Below are 19,599 nucleotides of genomic sequence, written 5' to 3' on the forward strand. Positions count from 1 at the left end.
AATTTTAGTAAAGGAATCACTGCCTGATAAAGAAAACAAGTAATTACTAATTTTTGGGAAGATACTACTCTGTCAATATTACACTTTGGCTGAGATGTTATCAACATTTAGATATGAGCTGTCTAATAATTGTTTTGATTTCTGCCTATACCTCTTGATGCAGTAAGTATTAAGTCCATGTGAAATGTTAATATTATCAAAAAAAAAAAATAAAACCTACTTCAGGAAGGAAAATTATTTCTTTTCAAAAGACAAGGGCAATTGTAATTATTGCATATTTTATTGCTACTATTCCCTTCAAGAAACTCTGCACTGTTATACCTTAAATTAACCCACATACTTTTAAACCAAACTGTTTGTTTGGTTTACAGGCATTTTAAGTACTTTGGGAGGTTAAAATAGTAAAGGTAGAAAAAGTTGCTGGGTTTTTCCATGAAGATAGAAATAAATTAAGAGATTTCCATGGAATAATAAATAGAAAATTCTATTAAATTAATATATAAGCCTACAATTTTATATTTAGGAAGAAGATATGGTACTCCTGATTTGATGAGCATGAATTTGTTCTGTGTGAAGCAGGTATATTCTTCAGAAAGAACTGAGGAATATAAAATGAATAAACATATAAAAAGCATCCTTTAGGAACTAATCCAACTGTAGGACCCCATACAACACTAGGAAATAACCTGCATTGTGAAGACAGCTGAAAAAGAGATGGAGTTTCAAATAAAAGAATTGTTACCAAGGCTGAAATTCACAGCTGTACAGAGGGTGAACAAGAGGCCTATTCCATACTTGGAAAAAAAACCAGAGAGATTTGATAGCGAAAAGTGGGCTGAAAAATAAACAAGCTATCTGTTTGATAACAGTCAGTTAAATTGCAAATATCAGGTGTGTGAACTATCAAAACCTTCTCACCATGTGTAGTATGCTGTTAGAAGTCTCTGAATGACTCTTCTGAGATCCACAATTTACATTTGGGACTCAAATACCAAAGAAAAAATTTCTTATTGGTTAATCTGAATGTTTAGGATGGCTTTCAGAATCATATCTTTATGGGGTTTGATGTGAACGCAATATAAAATTCTAACAGAAGTTAGAGCCTGTCCTTTTGTTACAGCCTGTCATTTAGGGGGGTTTTTTTGGGATGAAAATGCACATCTCTCTCCACATTGTATTCATTTTTATGCTGCAGCTGAGTATGAAATTCAGTTTCTTGATCACATAACACCTCAATATTTGGCAAACACAAACTATTTAGATCAAAGGAATGGACAGTGAAAAACTGATCCTCGGTTTCTGGAATCCTTTGTGACTCAGAGTAACATCTGTGGGAATTCCCAATATGAAGAGTTCATTTATGCTCCCTCTGCCCTGTATATTTAGGAACACAATGGAAAACAATAATGTAACAGATAGCAATATGCAGTTGCTTTTTGCCATGGATGGGCATAGAAGAGTGGATCATGTGACAATCTAATTCAGTAATTGTCTTTGGATTAATTCTTTGGGTTGATGTTACAGTAACTGGAAACACCTTTGTCTTGGTTTGCATTTATCCTGTTTGACTTGTGAGGTTGACAGGAAATATATCTGCTCTCAGCAGGCACAGTGCCTCTTCCTATCTTGTTGCTTCATATTGCAGTAAAACATGAGACACAATTCTACCTTTAGCCTGTAATATGTGCACTTAACTAGGAGATACCTTGCTCAGAGATGAGTGCTAAACATTCCTGGAGAATTTACACGAGAATTAACTTCTTAGAACTAGATCAATTTTCATATATATTTTCAAAGTAATGTAAAAAATCTCCTGGGTCAGCCATTCATCTTTTAAATATGGCTCTGTTACTTTGAACTGGCCTTCTTGCATGTATTATTTACAACAGCTTCTATTTCTGTCTGCTGTCAAAAGGAAACAAAATAATTTAATTACAAACTCAGCTGCTTTCACATTGATCTTAAGAAAGTGGCTTTGTCAAGATCTTTGATCTTTATTTAAAACATAAATGCATATGCAACTTTAACAAATTGAAATTACACATGAAATCTATCTCTTGAGCAAACTGTCTTTAACACATTTTAATGGAGAGAGACTGACAAAGTGAATATTGCTGCAGCTTCTCTGTATTGAAACTCAGGCTAACAGTAAAGAAAGGATGATATTTTTTATTAGAAGGGATTAGGAAATAAAATACACATAATTTACTCTTCAAAAAAACCCCACACCTTTGGGTATGAATAATAAGGACTAAATTTTTTTTCTGAGATGATGATAAACTTAAATTAATCAGTGATAATACCTTGTTCTTTTTACACACCTGTGGTGGCCCACTCAGCAGCAGTCTCCTTGGGTGAAAGGTGTCCATTCTGCCCTCATTTCTGTTGTTGTAGTCCATGTGGATTGGCTTGGGAACCGTCCACTGGCGGTAGTACAGGGACTGCTCCGTGCACGTCATCATCTTGCTCATAAGGGGACGAAAAGAACTTGCCCACATAACAGAATGGTAAGGCAAGAGGGAAGAGGATTTGGGAAGTCCACTGCTGTCTGTAGAAGTAATAATGTCATAAACCAGTTTGGGCAGGAAAACTATGGGAGGCTGTTTAGATGCTTTGGTCATGGAGCATTGAGATGTCTGTAGGATGAAGGAGTTATGAGTAGGTGCAGAGGAGGAAGAAGAGGAGGAGAAAGGTGGGGAGGATGATGAGGTGGTGGAGACTTGGGTACTTTTTATGTTTTGTTTCATATCCAGCTGTTCAGTTACTGGTGGCAAGTGTTTGCTGATTGTTGTTTGTGCCCCCTTGTCTACTTTCTGCTTCTGCCTTTCATAGTTATTTGTAGTTTCTTCAGTGCTGTTACTTAGGGCTTGGGGAGGGGATGACTCAGTGCAGAATGCTGTAATTAAAAGAGAAATTGTATTTTAACACAGTGCAACTATCTCCTCTAGTCAATGCCACAGTTAAACAAAACACAACAAATAATCCTCTTGATACATTGTCCAGCAAACATTGCTCCTCTTCTTGCTTTGACCTTCCTCGTACAGGAAGCCATAATGGGACTAGTTTGTAGTACTTGTTTCAATGCAGAAAGTGGCTTTTAAAGTCCTGAAGTGCATAGGAAAGATGTCAGTGATTGCTCTGTCCTCTATTTCCCTCATACACTTCTTGCTGAAGGTGCTCACCAGATACTTTAATCATTCGAGACAAATACAAAATTACTAAAACCATTGTTTAAATAAATGCATTGAAGGAAATAAGTACTTCCAGGCTATTACCCTACCACACTACAGAAATGTCTACTCAGACTGACATCTAAAAACAGTCCTCTGAGTCAGCTCTGCTCTGACACCCATGTCTGGGTCACTCCAGCACTTAGGCTGATCTAATAAAACCTGGCAGCCCTCAAGCACCTGGTGCTACATAATGCATTAGTGCATTCACAGAGCTTTGGGTCAGCTCAGAGGACATACTGAACTCATGAATGTTGGCTGGGAATATGTGATGTAGATATACCCTGCAGATAACTGTGGATTTTCTGAAAGCTATATAATTTTATGCTATATATATTTTAACTATTAAGATTTCTTGAAAGTTTAACACATGTTAAATGGTTTTGAGCATCTTTAACGCTTAGTGAAAGAGGGCATGCAAATATGTCACAGTCTTTAAAGTAGACAGAGAACTGCTTGTGGAATCAGTCTACACAAGGTATTAGAAATACGTGCCTAAGGCTGAACATACATTAAACCACATTTCCCTCATGGTGAAAACAACCATGCTGGTTCTCAAAAAACCCCCACATTTTGAACAAATAAAAGTCAGTAGTTTCTCCTGATTTCAAGAAATGCTATCCTCTGTCTATTAATCTAAAGTAGTCAGTAATAGCCATTAACGACAAACACAAAAGTGTCACCAGCACTGTGAATGGCTGCAAGTAACACCAGTGTGACATCCCTCAAAATACCAGTATCCAGGGGCACAGAAAAAAAGTGAAATAAAAATATTCCTTTGACCACAGATGTACTGAGGGCACAGAGCCATGGGCAGACCACATGGAAGCACCTAGTTTGAGCACTCCATGGCATGTTAATTTTTCAAGCAAGAAAATATCCTATTTTCTATATTTCAGAAGCCTAATCCCTGTATTTTCTAGTCATCTTAAGTGATCCCATTAAAGTAGGCTTGATCAAAACCTTAGTGATTTATGCCTTTTATTATTTATCAAATAAGCTAAGGTCTCTTTTATGTCCTAAACTTAAATTAACAGAGACGATCTTATGGTCTTACTGGAAGCTTTTGAAGAGAGAGATGAAGATGCAGAGTCATGGGAACGTGATCTTTCTCTTTTCATAGGACTTCTCTTTTCTGAAGTAGAACCTGTTTCATGAATGATAGTAAGGGAAAACAAAATCAAAATATAATTTAGGTAAGCCTCTAAGTCACAGCAATATTGTCAAAGTAAGGAGAAGTACAGAAGGGTTTGTGTGGGGTTTTTCCTCATCCTGACACTGTTTCCAGTATGGAGAGTATCTGTTCCCACCACAGAATATCGGATCAGCCTACAGTCTAATTTACCTGTGCTGAGCTGCAATAGCTTCACAAAATCAGTGCTGAACCAGGAGCTGGTAATATCTAGGCCTGTCTCAACCATGGTTTCTCTTCCAACCCATGTCTTACATTCCCCACAATTCCAGTGTCAGGGAAACCAGCAGGCAACAAGCTCTGTTTTGTCAGTATGTCATAAAATTACCTCCTGCCCCACACAGTTTTAGGGCCAGATTATATCTCAGCTTTTGGTGATGAAAATCCTCAGGTGGATAGCTATCATTCACTTGAGATTCCTAGCTCAGGCTCCTAAGTTAAAATGATTGTTTCTGTACAGTGTTAACGTGGTAAACTGAGCCATAAGCACTGCCATCAGCAAACTTAGACTGTAAGCCTATCCCACATGTTCTGAACTGGACTCTGGATGATCACACCATACTTCATGGACTAGGAGAGCAGCCTTAGATATCACAGGAGCCCATTTGACTCAGATCACATACAATCTCAGCATACTTCAACTAAATGGACAGAACTGCTCATTGCAAGGAGTACCCATCACATCTGAAGCAGGCATCTCTTGAACACACTTTGAGTATGACCTCAGGCATTTCATTCCTCTATGAAGAGTCCATATTGGATTAAAGAAAGTATTTTTGTTCAGCTTGTTCTGCTGTCATTTTCAGTGAGTAAGAACTTCCTAGGTGAACTTGGAAGGTAATTGCGTTTCTTCCTCCTCATAGCATAGAAAAAGAAATGAAGGCAAGTTGTTTGAGATATACTTTACAGGGATAAAAATCCTTTGTTTTCCATAGGCACAATAGATAGTAAACAAAGTGTAAAGAACTAATAAATAACTGATAATGTCCATCAATTATAACTCAAAAAAATGGGTAAATTATTGTTGGGTTTTACATATTTGTATGTTCTCAATTGGTTTCTTAAGATATTATGAATTCACCAACTCTACACTGTTAATTTGAATTCATGAGCATTTTCAAGGAGAACTCAGAAGTTTCTATGTTGAGATATATTTTCTATCCATACTATCTAACACCTTACAAGGTAGGGACTACTCAGCTGTTTCCTTGAAAGGAATCTTTATCACTGACATCATTGTAAGGATAGGTTCAGTAGCACCAGGAACAGTTTAGTTGGAGCTGCCACTGAAGGTAGGGATGCAGCCACTGCTGCTGCTGCTTCTCAGACAGCAAATCTCACCCTTCCCTGCTGGGGAGGGAGATGCACAGGGTCCTCTGAACAGTGTCACCTGGTGCTCCTACTCGAGCTCCACTTTGTGGCTGTCAGAACACACAGGGCAAAGGAGGAACACAGGAGGGAGCCAGAAAACAGAGAGATAACAGATACAGCAGTAGAACTGCAAGAAGTCAAAATGCATCAGCAGCAGGCGAGGAAACAGAGGTTCAATGAGATGAAACAAAACTAAGGAGCAGAGCTCACTCAGTAAGACTAAAGTGAGAAAACCTCACCCTTACATTGCTGCTTTTGCTAATCATTTTCACTCATTTTACAGCTTCTTTTATTACCAGTAATAAAAAGTACCTTCTGTTGCTATTTCTTCATCTTCATTGTCAGTACTGCTTAGTTTCTCTGGGTCACTTTCTAACACATCATTCACAACTGGTTTCTCTGTGTGAATTTCTGAGCTCACAAAGTATGCTGCCAAACCAAGTTCTTGCTCCAGGCTTGTCCGTACCAAAGAAGATGAATTTATTAAACGCAGGTCACAGTATCTCAGTGATCTGGAGAGAAACAGGAGGAGCTACTGTGAAAACTCACTGTACGCTACTGCCTTGTCTCTTTAAGAAACACAGCCAAAGGGGAATTTTTTCACAATTTGCTTCAATGAGGGATGAGATAGAACACAATATTTTGTGCTTAATAAGCTTACCACTGTGGTGCATACACTTTTCTTTCTCTTAACCCAATTACACAACTTAATTTACTGCACTGAACATTAGCATCAGCGTAAGAAAAAGAATAATCATTTGGATTCTAAACCTAACACACACAGAATAGGATTCAGTTGAACATACAAAAGCATTTAGTGCCCCAGGGCATCCTGTCTCGCTTCCAGCTGCCATTCCAGAAGGCACTCCACACATCCTGGGGCACACATACATACAACCATCAGCAGCAGATTTCTCAGCTACCCTAAAGAAACCTAAGCAGCTATACTTCTTTTCTTTAACATACCCATTCTCTCCTCTAAACTGGGATAACTCATAATATTTTTGAAGCTATTTATGTCTTTGTATAAACAGAAGTTTATTATCAATAATATGGGGTTGCATTTATGATATAAAAACTGCCCCAAAAATGGCACACATCAACACTGAAATCTGTTCTCCTCTCACACAAGTAATCACACAGTTAATCTTTAACTATTTGATAAGCAATGGATAAAACACTGCCACTGAGAAAAGAGTGGATCTTCTTACCGTGGCAAGGACTCCCCTTGTGGATCCATCCCACTAAAAATCAATATGCAAGGCAAACCTTCCAATTCCAAATAGGTCTGTGGCCTCCAATCTACATCTTCAATTTTCTGCCAGATCTGTACAAGGTAGAGAAACCCTGTTGGATATATCTATATGTTGGACTTATCTGTAACTATATAATAGTTTTTATATATATACATATATATAATACATAATAGTTTTTATATATATACATATATATATTTGAGATATATCTATATCAAATAAAAAGACAGAAAGACATTCTTTATCATCCATTATAATAACCCACTTGTACAGTGGAAGAGAAGCCACACTGCAGAGCCCAATTCAAAACAGATAGCTCTCACAGTTTCTAGAGCATCACAGGCAGCAGTCTGCCTGCTGTTAGTCTGAGCACATTGGGGCAGTATGTTCCAGCCTGCATAGGCAGCACTGAGACCAGGGCATATGGCAAATATGGCACAATGGACAGTAAAGCTGAGCAGGAGTTTTGGGGGAGAGAAGAGAATACAGAGGCTTCTTGAGGCAGATAATATATGGATGTCTGAGTCCAAGGAAGAAACTAAGCTAGAAATGAGACTTTTTCACCTTAGAGGAACAGGAGAAAGCTGGAAGTGTTCAACACACAGCACTGTCCCTATTTACAACCCTCTGGAGTCTCCCACTCTCCCCTAAAGCTATCAGTTTTCCTGGTACCTTTATGAGAAATCTGACAAGTCCATATATTGTTTGACTGCTCAGCCTCAGGCTGTATTGCTTTACTCACCAGTCAGTCCTTTCTGCTGTGAGACTGATCTACAGATAAGAAACATCTATGGTATGATCAACAGTACAACAACTCACCTCTGACATCTGCTCATGTTCCCCTCTATACATGTCAGAGAACATAATCAGGATGTGACTCAGAACTAATTCTGATTTTTCAGAGTAAGTGATGCCTAATTAATAGCAGAATGAGATCAGCATTAGGCTCTGGATCTCAAATGACTTAATCAAAAAATTGGATCAAACAGAGTAAACAGTATAACATATATAGACATTACAACATTCTCGAGGAAATACATTTTTGCTTTGGTGATCAGAAGATGGTAATTTTATGAAGAGCAAAGGACACTTTTTTTTTAAACAGATGACTCATGATTCTGGACTTAAAGGATATAAATTAATCCATAAACCAAGACATGATTCAGAAAGCATAAAATCCCAAACTGTGAACACCAGAGTGCTCTAGGATCCTTAACTACCATCACTGATCAAGTAAATCGGTCTTCCTGTCCCCTGCTGGTGACAAAAATAATTTAACTCAATTTAAATCAGCTAGTCACTGATTAAAATCTTTTTGCACTGTGATGTTTTTGTGAGAAAATTCAGCTAAATCTGAACATTTTACTTGTCTTTTTAATGTATTTCTCACAGTCCCTTTAGATAAAAGCATTTCAGCTGTTTCTGAGGGTTGCTACTGGAAGTCAAGTGCTAACTGTATTAGTTAATATTTCACTGAGCATTAACCATAGGCAGGACAGGAAAGGTGTCATAGACAGTATGTGTAAAAGGTAAAAGTCATGCTCCTCATTGCAGTTTTTGGTTTTACTTTAGGACTCCACACTTCAGTTTATGGCTATAACTGTCACCAGTAAAGTCTGCCCACCTACCCATCTAAGGAAGCTTCCCAGCACATGCCATTCTGCAATTTACCTTCAATTGTTCCACAAAGTGCTTCCCAATGGTGATTCCAGAATTAGGATTTCCCAGGATTATTTCAAAGTTATCTTCAAGGGCTAGTCTTTCCCTTACATTATACAGACGTTCATATGCCACTGCAGCCAGAGGGATACATGGAATTCTCAACACGACCATGAGGCCGTGGCCACTAGGACATTGTCTTGAAGAGTTTATTAGATTTTGGGTGATTTCCAGAGTTTCAACTGAGGTGTAATTCTTCATCTGAGAAAGACCACACACTGCCATCATAGCTGCAGAGTAGTGTTGGATGAGGACAAAAGTCCTTATCACTGCACTGTGTAATCTTGGGAACCTGAAATAAATGGTGAATTAAAGAGTATTAAAGGGTGATGTGAAAAAGCTATTTTTTACAAAATATAGTAAACTCAGGATTTTCTCCTGTAACGAATCCTTTGTATCTACTGTACAACAGAATCTCATCAATTGCAGTTGTAGAGTATTTGCAAGGCATCATTTCACAATCAGAACTGAGGTCGTCTCATCATTTCTCTTCACAAAAGTTTACAAGCAAGTAGTCCAGTAAAGTTACATCACTTTAGTTTATCCATACCTTACTGCTGTTACAAAGTTTATCACACAATATTAGCGGAGGCACTCACTAATATCATCAAACAAAATTACATTTTCTTATCAATAAGAATAGTATTCTTCATTGTGTGCCATTCTCAAGGGGCAGAGAGAGATTGGGTGTTTCTCTTGTTTTCTTACTGAAGCCCTGAACCAATTTACTCTTGTGTTCAAGAGGACTGAATATGTAGGCAGCAACCAGTGAGCACTCCAACTTCCCAAGGCCAGCTACACCCTATCTCAATCCCCAGTTTATGGAAAGGTGATCCATGGATATCCAACAGCTTCCTGTGTTCTGATTTTCACAGAAATGAAACCCAGGTGCACAGTAAAGAGTGCTTGCTATGGTTTGCTCAGAATTGTGACTATGGCTTGCTGTGAAGATTTTATTTCTGATTTATGTGTACCTGCCACAGTGATATATCTAACTTCTCTTTGTGTTCCAAGTGCAGTATACTCAAAATCAAAATCAGCCAGGGCCAGCAAGTGATAATATTGGACAAAAATAATAACACATTTAAAATCATGTGATGATACAATGTTAGATTATTACAATATAGAGGAGTTACAGGTCACAACGAGAACACATTGTAAATGGGGCTAAGCATTATGCTCATAGTAAGAGACAGCCCCAACTGATGACACTGCAGGCCCAGTATATACTAAATACATTGGAGAAATTAGAACAGGTGAAATGCCTTGCATATGTAAATGATGTGTAAGACAGAGAGAAGTAAAATAAATAAATAAATAAAATGGTCTTCTAGCTAATAACTCAAGGCCCTAAAAAGGACTTCCTAGGTTTCCCATGTTAAACAAAGGAGGGCCCCATACCTCTTTCCCAAAGCCATGACCATTGCTTCAAAAGAGCTGTCGTACCGAAGCAGTGGAATGCTATGTCCAGAGAGGGTGGACTCAATGAATTCTGACAGGCCAAAGTATTTCTTGTTTTCATGGTATAAATCTACACCCTAGAGCAAATGAAGCAATAAAAATACAAGGATAAAGTCTATAAATAATTAATTTATGAGTGATTAACCATTGGTATCTTGATATACTTACAATCACATTCTCTAATAAACATACATCTACTCAGACATATTAAAACAAGAAGAGAAAGAAACAGAATTAGCTATTTTGAGAGAATGAAAATTTGACCCAATTTTTCCTCATTTCTTTATCTCTCCCCATAAATCCATACACACAGACAGACCAGCTATATAGACTAAATATGCATATATATGAAGAAAATCCATGTATGTACATATATGTATGCAATAATGTAATAGAGACAGAACTGAAGATGATTTCCATTTATGTAGCTCAAATATATTTAGCAGAGCTACTAAAGTTTATGGAAAATATAAAAGGAATAAAGAAAAAGAAAGCTAGAAAGGATAAAAAAGGAAAAATGAACTTGCCACAGACTGAACAGGATGTCATGCAAACTTCACTCTTGTTTACAAAAATCATGGGGACTTCACTGTTTTATTAAGGACATAAATGGAAAATAACTCATGAAAAGCTCAGAAAAGCACCTCAAAGCATCCATCTTACATTGCTGTATGAAGAAGGCCAGTGGATCTCATTGTAAGGGCTGATATGAGTGTGCTGTGTCTGCAGCGCGTAGGGGAAGGAAGTCACATGGAGGGTCACAATATTTGGTGCCTCTTTCACCTCCCTGCAGTTCAACAGTCTATCAACAAGTCCTGTCGACAGCTCTGTTTGAGGATAAAGACTATGCATAGCACTGCAAAAAAAGAAACCCAAAACTCTCCAAAGTGATCAGCAAAAGGGAATATTTGTGTCTGTCAGCTTAAACCTGGATGTGAAATCAAAGTTAAAGGAATTTAGGGCTCTTCTTTTACCCTGAAATTGATGCAGAGAAGAAAATGCAAATTATTTCACTGCAAGTAAAAATTTTGGTGAGTCTGATAAGCTCTCTAACTAGCAAATTACCAATCCCTTGCAGCTACCAGAATATGGGAGATAAAGTAGGAAAGGAAGCTAACGTGGAAGTTACCAATAGACACATAGTCCTGTAGTAACTTTGATTGTTAGTGCTGCCCTTAACAAAGGATAATTCTAACCTACAAAATCAAGATAGAAAAGTACAGATTATAGAAAAAGAGAAAAAATGAATAGTTATTCTTAGAGCAAATCACAGTATCACAGAATACTGACAGTCAATTCCTTGCTCCTGAGCAAAATTTCAGCCCAAATTAATACTACTGAATTTTTGGCATTTACCTGCCTATGTATCTTTATTAGACAGAAAACAGGGTTGAGCAGCAACACAGGTACTTCTTTACCACTCAAGGAATAAATGAATAAATGCCTCAAAGTCTGGGACAGCTGTAAAAGTCCATGTAAGTTCCTAAGACAGGGGAGCTGAAGAGGAAACCCTCAGATGCAGTTTCATTGAAAGTCATCATTGTTAACCAGTGTAAAAGACAAGACTTCACTTCATTCACAAGCAAGATTCTAGTGTTTGGTTTCAGAAACACTACCACAATCCCAAAGTTGGAATTTGTTGGTGTTTCTGGAGTTCAGAATGTTTTCCAACCTCCCCAAGAGTCTCAGAACCAGACAGCAAAAGCAGCCCCACTTGTCAGCAGGCAGGTTGTTGAGAATTGATGGAAACAGAGCTCTGCGAGGGAAGAGGGAAGCAATGAGTTACGTGAGTGAGCTGATAGGAAACTTGGTAAACACTGGACAGGAACCTTTCTCTTTCCCTCAGAACTCTACCTGGCATCACTAAGAATCCACAGAAGCTTTCAATTCTTACAAGTCACTGATTTTGGATAGAAAATAACTGCAAAACTTTTAGTCAGTTAAAAAAATAGGCAGCAGCGTTGGCTCACTAGTTTTCTACTCACTGGGTTGAGGTTTTGCAAATTTTACATTCCAGAGGATAGTAACAGAGGATCAGGAGCTCTGTGTACTTTCACTGAACAAAGGACAAACAGCCAAAAAAAATACTAGCTGTGCTGAAAGTAGATAAGAATGGGGAGCAAAAAAGCTGAAATGTTCCACTGAGGCACAATATAATAAGCAGGGTAAGACTAAATCATGAACATGTTTAAAACATGTTTATTCAATGCATGGGGAAGCAGAGTTAGCAGAAAGTTGCAAAGAAAGATGAAGGAAGGGATAAATCTGAAAACTAATCTTGAGATATAATGCAGATAATAATAATTTCTCTAAAAACAAGTTACAGTTTTCTTACCTCATTAGATCCCAGTGTGCATGATCATGGATTAGGACAAACAGTGTGTGTGGATTCTGCATAGAGTTTTGTAAAAAGATTTTGAATTTAATTTGGGCTTCTGCATCTAGTTTCATAACATACTGTTCCACTCTCTGCTTTGTAAGGTGTTCCTTTTCTAATCCAAGTTCTAATAATATACCTAAAAGAACAGAACAAGTGTCAGTATTTCTGGATATGACTACATCTAAGAATGTTGTGTAAATCTAAAATAAAGCCAACTAATGAGCACCTGAGTGCCAGAGATGAAACAAAGTCTGTTGGTAAGTCACTTCGGAGGGTGGAACACAAATCAAGAAATCAATTTTCTCGAAGGAACCCAAATCAAGATTTTGAGTGCTGGAGTCAGCAATTGAGCAAATATGAGACAGCAATTTCTGAGCCACTGCTAGCTGGAATGGACGAATTTCATGTCGTTCAATCTCATAACCTGGAAAAAGGCAAAATTCTGTTTAGATATATGCCCAAAGTCTAATCTAATGTAAAATGTTAAGAGTCTGGCAAAGAATAACTGATCTACTCTTTAAAGTATTTTGCTTATTTACAGGAGTTCATTTATGAAAATCTATAGAGAATATGCAAAGAAATCTTTCTGCATTTGGACATACTGGTCCTGTAAAGTGTCTGAGACCTAAAAGTTAATTTAAACAATAGCATTCTGCTACCAAAGAAGTACAACTTACAGCTTCAACCACTGTAACACCCAGTGGAATGAAGCAGAACATCCATCAGTGTAAATCTGAATATTCCAAGACATGAGTTGCTGTTTGCCTCAGGACCTTTGCCTTCTGGGCTCTGCCCAGAGAGATCTAACTGTGCACCCAGAACTTGGTGTCCAGTGCCCTACTCTGATACCTCTTTAGAACATCCTCCCCACTTACTTGTACACACAGCTGTTCCAGCTCCATTCACTGCTGTTGGTTTATTCACTGAAGCAGAAAGCGATGAAGAGATGTGCCCTTGGTTTTCTTGATAAAATTTTTCCAACAAAAGATCAATGTCACCCTCTGTCAAATGGAAGGGACAGTGGAATAAATATCCATGTTAATAAGAGCTGCATTTCATATTGATTTTGTTTTGTAGATCTTAAAAACTTTATATATATATATTTGCTAGCGATCCTGCCCTTGGCTTATTGGCTGTTTTATACAGGAACCCTCTTGTTATTTTCTATTGCATCTCTTTTTACAGAGTTTCACTAGTAAAATGAAAACCAGACCAGAGAATGACAAACCCTCTCTGCTGACCAGCTAGGACATTTATGGAATGTGGTAGAAAACTAACATTAAGGCCTTGATGCAAACCAGCAACAACAATGACATAAAACTGGCTTAGTTTATGTTCAGACCATGGATCCATACTGTTCATTAACAAGGATTACAAGGAAGTTGAGAAAAATCTGATAAACATTTTTAAAACTAACATTTTTGAGAGACAGAAAGAAAAATAATTTCTAATACAGCCAAAAGAAAAACACAAGTCAATGCTGAAGCAAGCAAGGTGTATTTTATTGAAGTATTGAATATCTGCAAACATACCCATTTCTATAGAGCAAGGGCCTTACTTAAAAGATGAAAGCTATGCAGAGAGTACAATATGCCTGACCCAGGCACACAGCTTGATCTATCCCCAGGTATTTTCTCAGCAGTTGAAAAGATGTTTGAGCATGTCTGCAGTGAGCTCAGAAAGGCAGGGCCTGTCCTGTGCAGAGCAGTCCAGTGAATATAGGTGGCAACTATTTTTAGGATGCTCATTTACTTGTTCTGCTACACAGCAGCTAAACAATAACAACTAAACAATAATATTGCTAAACAATAGCAGCTGCAGAGAACTCTGTATCTCTCTTTGGTTCTCTGCTTTTGAGAACCATACTTTGAAGATACTAAGATAAACAATACATAACTACAAGATGATTTAAGGAAAATGAGATTCCCTTAAGTGACCACTCAAAATATCATGACACATTCAGAAGGGTTCTTGTGATCTATTTAACAACATGATGAGAATGGCAAAGAAGACTGTGACATCTCATTAATCCTGACAAATATGCTGCATTTGCCCTAGTTGTGATTTAACCTTCCACACAGCTTGATCTATCCCCACATAATCCTGCCTGTTGTAATTCTCAGTACACTCACTTAAAAAATGATCCAGTCTCTCTGCAATTTTCCTCTCTGTCCCAGGCATCACAATCAGGTTTAAAGTATGGTATGTTGAAGGGGCAAATCCCACCTTTCATAAAATAGCTCTGATCTATTCTGCCCTAAATGCTTAGGGTAAAAGAATTTATACATTCATATGCATATGGAATTACATAATGTAAGGATGGATTTGCATAGCTAAGAATAATATGCTCAGCTGTTTGCTGGCCTATTTTTATGAAACCAATGGATTTTAGAAACTGACACTTTCAGGAGGAATTTCAATTCAACTGTACTTTCACAACTTTTTTTTTTCCCTGCATTTTTCATGTATTTCTAATAGCGTCTTCCTTCTGGTAAGGAAATGAGCACAGGTGTTTTCTCATATTTAGAAGTTTCAGGGATTTGGAAACAAGCCTCTTTACAATTTGTTAGGTACCTGGGCAGAGTGTGCTAAAGAAGGACCCCAGAGCTTCCACCTTCCCTGTGACCAGCTGATAGTTAACTTCTTTCTGGTAGTCTGAAGGACTGAGCATGCTCTCAGACAGAACTCTTGCCTGATACTTTCCTAAAAGACAAAAAAAAAAAAAAAAAAAAAAAAAAGGAATTTTAAAAACTCTTCAAACTAGTTAAGAATGTTCTTCTAAGTCATAATATAAATACTCTACAACTAAATGAATACCACACATACAAAAATGGCAGAGATAAGTCTTTATGAGTCTTTTATATCTCCAACACATATATGCACCAGACACATGTAAAATAGATTCATGTTTTACAATTCTTTGTATTTCATTCCCAGTTTGGAAAGTATTCATTGATACAGGATATAAAAAAGACTAAATAATATTGAAAGGAATTGCCAACTATCTTACAATCACATTGAATCTTTGAATGGCCATTCAGATAATTTATTTAATTGTGAGCAGGTTGTTGAAGGGAATGACATTGAAAGACCATCTTTTAGAAGCTAAGGAAAGGTTCCCTGCAGTAATATTGCACAGAGCAGGAGAGCTTTATGCACTGTGCGTGCTGGAACTCACTATTTCTTGTTTGCAGCCTTGTTGGCTGAGATGCTTTGGTGAAAAAATGGGCAACACAGGCAGAAGGTGGCTGGGGAAAGACCCAGCTGTGCAGGGTCAGCTTGGCTTCATCAAAGACCATGACTGGTTGGCCAAAGCTCTGCTTTGTGAGGCAACTCACTGGAACTCCAACCAAACCCCTCACAGTGCTGAACTGCTCTGGTTTGCAAAGAGATAGATCCTTGGGATATTACCTGTTATCACAATGCAGGAGTCAATGGCTCGGTTCCTACTGGCACATATGATCACCACATAGTTTGTCTTTGTTAACTTTCCTTCCATGAGGAGCTTAAACATTTCAGAAAGCCCTTCTGCCAGGGAGTAGCTGCACTCAATGATATGGACACTGTCATTGCAGGAGCTGGCTGCCAGCCCTGCCAGCCAGGGCAGCTGGGCTGAGGTCACCGGGGTGATGGGGCTGGGCAGCTGGGGGAAGGGCTGGGGAACAGCCTGCTGGTACTGACGGATTTCACACAGGTGCGACTCCCGCCAGGAGCGCATGAATATCTGCTCCAAATCCTCAATCAAGGGGACCTGGTCTGCAGCTAAAAAAAAATAATAATAAGAGGGAAAGATTATGAAACAATTAAACAGAACAGTTGAGTTAAAAACATCTTTAAAAAAAAAATGTTTCAGATTTCTGCATGCATGACTCTGTTGCCTTTTGCAGATGTAAAGCAAATTTCTCATTTTGAAACGCCTTTGTGATACTCATAAAGCTGCCCTAATTTGAACCTGAGTACCAGTAATTAGAAATATTTAAGAGGTTGAGTGCTGCCTGTCTCAGCATACTTCTAAACCACAGATTGTCTGCAAGAACTTTAATTTTCATTGCTGAGGTCCCAGATGCGGAAAATAAACTTTGTATGTTTATAACTCAATCTGTCTGGCCTTCAAAACATAGTCACTTCATTTTGTTCCATAACCATGAATGAAATAGTTTCATATTGTATTATCAAAAACTCATATTTAGTACTGGTCTGCCCTAATATTCCCCTTATAATTTGCCTGCATGTAATACATTCAAGTAGTCTGCCTAGATGTAGAACAATCTTACCTAGTTGAACAAGGTAGTAGACAGTCAGTAACAGCTGCATTTCCTCAGAAATAGGCTGTATTGTGGATGCACCATATTGTTCATATGCTCTAGATAAAGACTGTGAATTTCTGTAACAGGTATACAGCAAAGGACTCACTATCACATCATTAATGTTCCCACAGAGATATGGAAAGTTTCCATGACCTACAAAATAAATGCATGTACACATTACATTAATTTTGTCATTTTTCATATGTACATTAAACAGTTTTAATAGTCACACTCTTGAAATGGATACTGTTTAGGAGTGGGATATATTTTTACATCTCTTGCAAAAAATAGAGGCCTTGTTGTGAGGTTGAGGGATTTACCTTTAAAAATTACTGGTTTTGCTTTACAGATTTTCAGCAAGTTGTCAGGAACTGAGACTGGTTCTCCCGAGCCCACCATTGGAGAGGAGGCTGGTCCCACCAAAGCAGAATGTGGTAAAGATGACAGGCTTCCTCCATCTGAGATTTTAGACAAATTATTACTGGAGTTAGGTCTGGTAAGGATTTCCTCAAAGAGAAGTTATCCAGCATCATCTCACACCCACATCTGCTATCAGCATAAACTGCTTTTTGTGGCTCCATCAAGCAGCTCATGACCTGTTACTACAACCCACACTGTTATGCTCAGTGTCTTGGAGGACTAATTATGTCATTGCAACACTGGACAACACATATGCATCTAAAGATTTTGAAATGTTTATAAATTGTTTATAAATTGTTTATAAATGTTTATAAATGTTTATAAATAAACAGTTCCAGGTATGAATGCATAAATAGAGAGATCTATGTGATATTGTGTAGTTGTGATTACATGTATAGCTATGATTTGTGAGTTCTATGTGATATATTTAGTTTTACTCATTCTAAACAGTTTTTATTGCTACAAGAAGAAAGAAAAACACATGATTCAATATTTGCTCAGGCATAACTTCTTTATAGTAATTTTAATATAAAAAAAAATAGTACATTAAAAGAAAATATTTTGGGGAAACTGGGTTTATTTCACTGCATGTCACTCTTGTCTGTAGCTGGACTATACAATCCAAGTGCCACAAATATTATGACAAATAATTAAAACAATGAATGGTACTGCTATTATGTACCTGAGTTTTTATACTAATTTCAATATTCCAAAGGCATTTTGGTGTCTAAAAATGGACCCAGGTATCGGTTGGGATTTGTTAATGACTCCGTGATTAGAACCTAAGGAGAGTCAGGCTCAGAGCCTCAAAATCAATGGAAATAAAGCATCAAGGTGAGCACAGAGAAATCTCTCATATGAATCTGCATGTGTCTTTAAAATAATGCCTCTTTCCCCCCATTATTTTCTGAATAATGAGACAAAATCATTACTTTGGATATAGCTTACCATTTTTAATTCTGTTTGAAGCCTGTGGATTGAGCTGCAAGTTCCAAGTTTCAGTGGATGATGGAGATTCTGGTGACCAACCTTTATGGCGCTTTTTTGGAGGCCCTGAATTTGTTAATGTGCCTAAATGTTTCAGAGAAATATTAGAATAAAATGTATACAGGTTTGTGCATGGTAATTCAATATATTTTGATAAACTGAATGTATTCAATGAGTATGGTAGTAGAAAAGATCAAGTCTATGAATATAATAATTTTGTGTTGTTTATTTTACTTTGTTTTGTCCTGATTAAATTTCTTGGAAATTTCCAGTGCAGAGAACTCCTTATTATCCAGATTTTCCTTATCTTATACCAATGCTTTCTCTCTACTAAGAAAAATACATTATAAGTACAGTAAGAGACATACTAAGAATACTTTAAAGTATTAATATTTTGAAGTCAAGACTGTGGGCATTTTGCTCCTTTTATTTCTGAACACATGACACAGTGTTACATGTAACTTACTGAAAAATAATATTCCCAAGGGTTTCAGAGTAATAGTAATAAACATCTGAGTTCTTTTCAACAATTTTCCCATTTACAGGATTTTTGCCACTTCTTGCTGATTCCATCTTTGGTTTTTTGTTATTCCATATTAACTCCTATCAAACTACTTCTACACCTTCCTCCTACTGATAAATACCTTCAATTTTTTTTTTCTGTGAAAGCAATTTTCTCACAGTTTCTCTAGGAGATCCTGATGACTAACTTCTTTAATTTTCTTTCATCATTTTCTTGAGTCTCCTTGTGCACTCCTGCAAACTCCTAGAAGATAAGCCTCCACTAACACCAAGTATATCCAATTATTTCGAGTCAGTGGTCCTCCAGGAATTGCTCAGAAACTTGCAGGATGAAGCAATTTCTGTTTCTGGACATGACTACACCGAGGTCATAGCACTGCTTCACCCTGCCAAGGCTGTACCTCCTGGCAGAACAATTAGTCCCACATAAAATGCGAGGCAACATAAGAATTTAATATAAAAAGTGTGGGTTTAATTTTGAAAAATGTATTAAAATTAAAGATAAACCCCAGGCCTTCAGATCTAGAAGAAGATGGTTCTCTTGCAGGCCCTCAGACACAGATTTCCAGTGACTTTGTCCCTGACACTTTCGCCACGCGAGGGCAGCCTTTGGCCATTTTGCTGCTCACCCTTTCACTTGGTTTCCTGGCATTGCCTGGAACAAGGTCACAAGATACTTAGAGCAATACAAAGGATTTTTTATTTGACAGTGCTGTGCTCTTTCGTGCAGATATGTTGATATGTGAAATAAATC

At 37.6% G+C, this 19,599-nt stretch overlaps 1 protein-coding gene across 3 annotated transcripts in view; it reads right to left on the reverse strand.

Annotated features, from left to right (window-relative positions):
* The window catches only part of GREB1 (growth regulating estrogen receptor binding 1), an 87,581-nt gene that overhangs the window by 20,717 nt on the left and 47,265 nt on the right, over positions 1 to 19,599 (reverse strand). For all 3 annotated transcript variants that reach the window (XM_071440717.1, XM_071440699.1, XM_071440708.1), the window contains exons 8-22: positions 18,285 to 18,407; positions 17,237 to 17,374; positions 16,884 to 17,069; positions 16,021 to 16,371; positions 15,184 to 15,312; positions 13,485 to 13,610; positions 12,836 to 13,033; positions 12,565 to 12,745; positions 10,893 to 11,085; positions 10,170 to 10,306; positions 8,721 to 9,060; positions 7,005 to 7,120; positions 6,106 to 6,305; positions 4,288 to 4,377; positions 2,322 to 2,896 (exon numbers count right to left, since the gene is read on the reverse strand). In XM_071440717.1, the coding sequence (XP_071296818.1) occupies positions 2,322 to 2,896; positions 4,288 to 4,377; positions 6,106 to 6,305; positions 7,005 to 7,120; positions 8,721 to 9,060; positions 10,170 to 10,306; positions 10,893 to 11,085; positions 12,565 to 12,745; positions 12,836 to 13,033; positions 13,485 to 13,610; positions 15,184 to 15,312; positions 16,021 to 16,371; positions 16,884 to 17,069; positions 17,237 to 17,374; positions 18,285 to 18,407 (3,083 nt within the window). The remainder of the gene's footprint in view (positions 1 to 2,321; positions 2,897 to 4,287; positions 4,378 to 6,105; positions 6,306 to 7,004; positions 7,121 to 8,720; positions 9,061 to 10,169; positions 10,307 to 10,892; positions 11,086 to 12,564; positions 12,746 to 12,835; positions 13,034 to 13,484; positions 13,611 to 15,183; positions 15,313 to 16,020; positions 16,372 to 16,883; positions 17,070 to 17,236; positions 17,375 to 18,284; positions 18,408 to 19,599) is intronic.

The sequence above is a fragment of the Agelaius tricolor genome, unplaced genomic scaffold, assembly GCF_023055355.1.
Source record: "Agelaius tricolor isolate 1412-34295 unplaced genomic scaffold, bAgeTri1.0.p SCAF_1, whole genome shotgun sequence".
NCBI classification, from domain to species: domain Eukaryota; kingdom Metazoa; phylum Chordata; class Aves; order Passeriformes; family Icteridae; genus Agelaius; species Agelaius tricolor.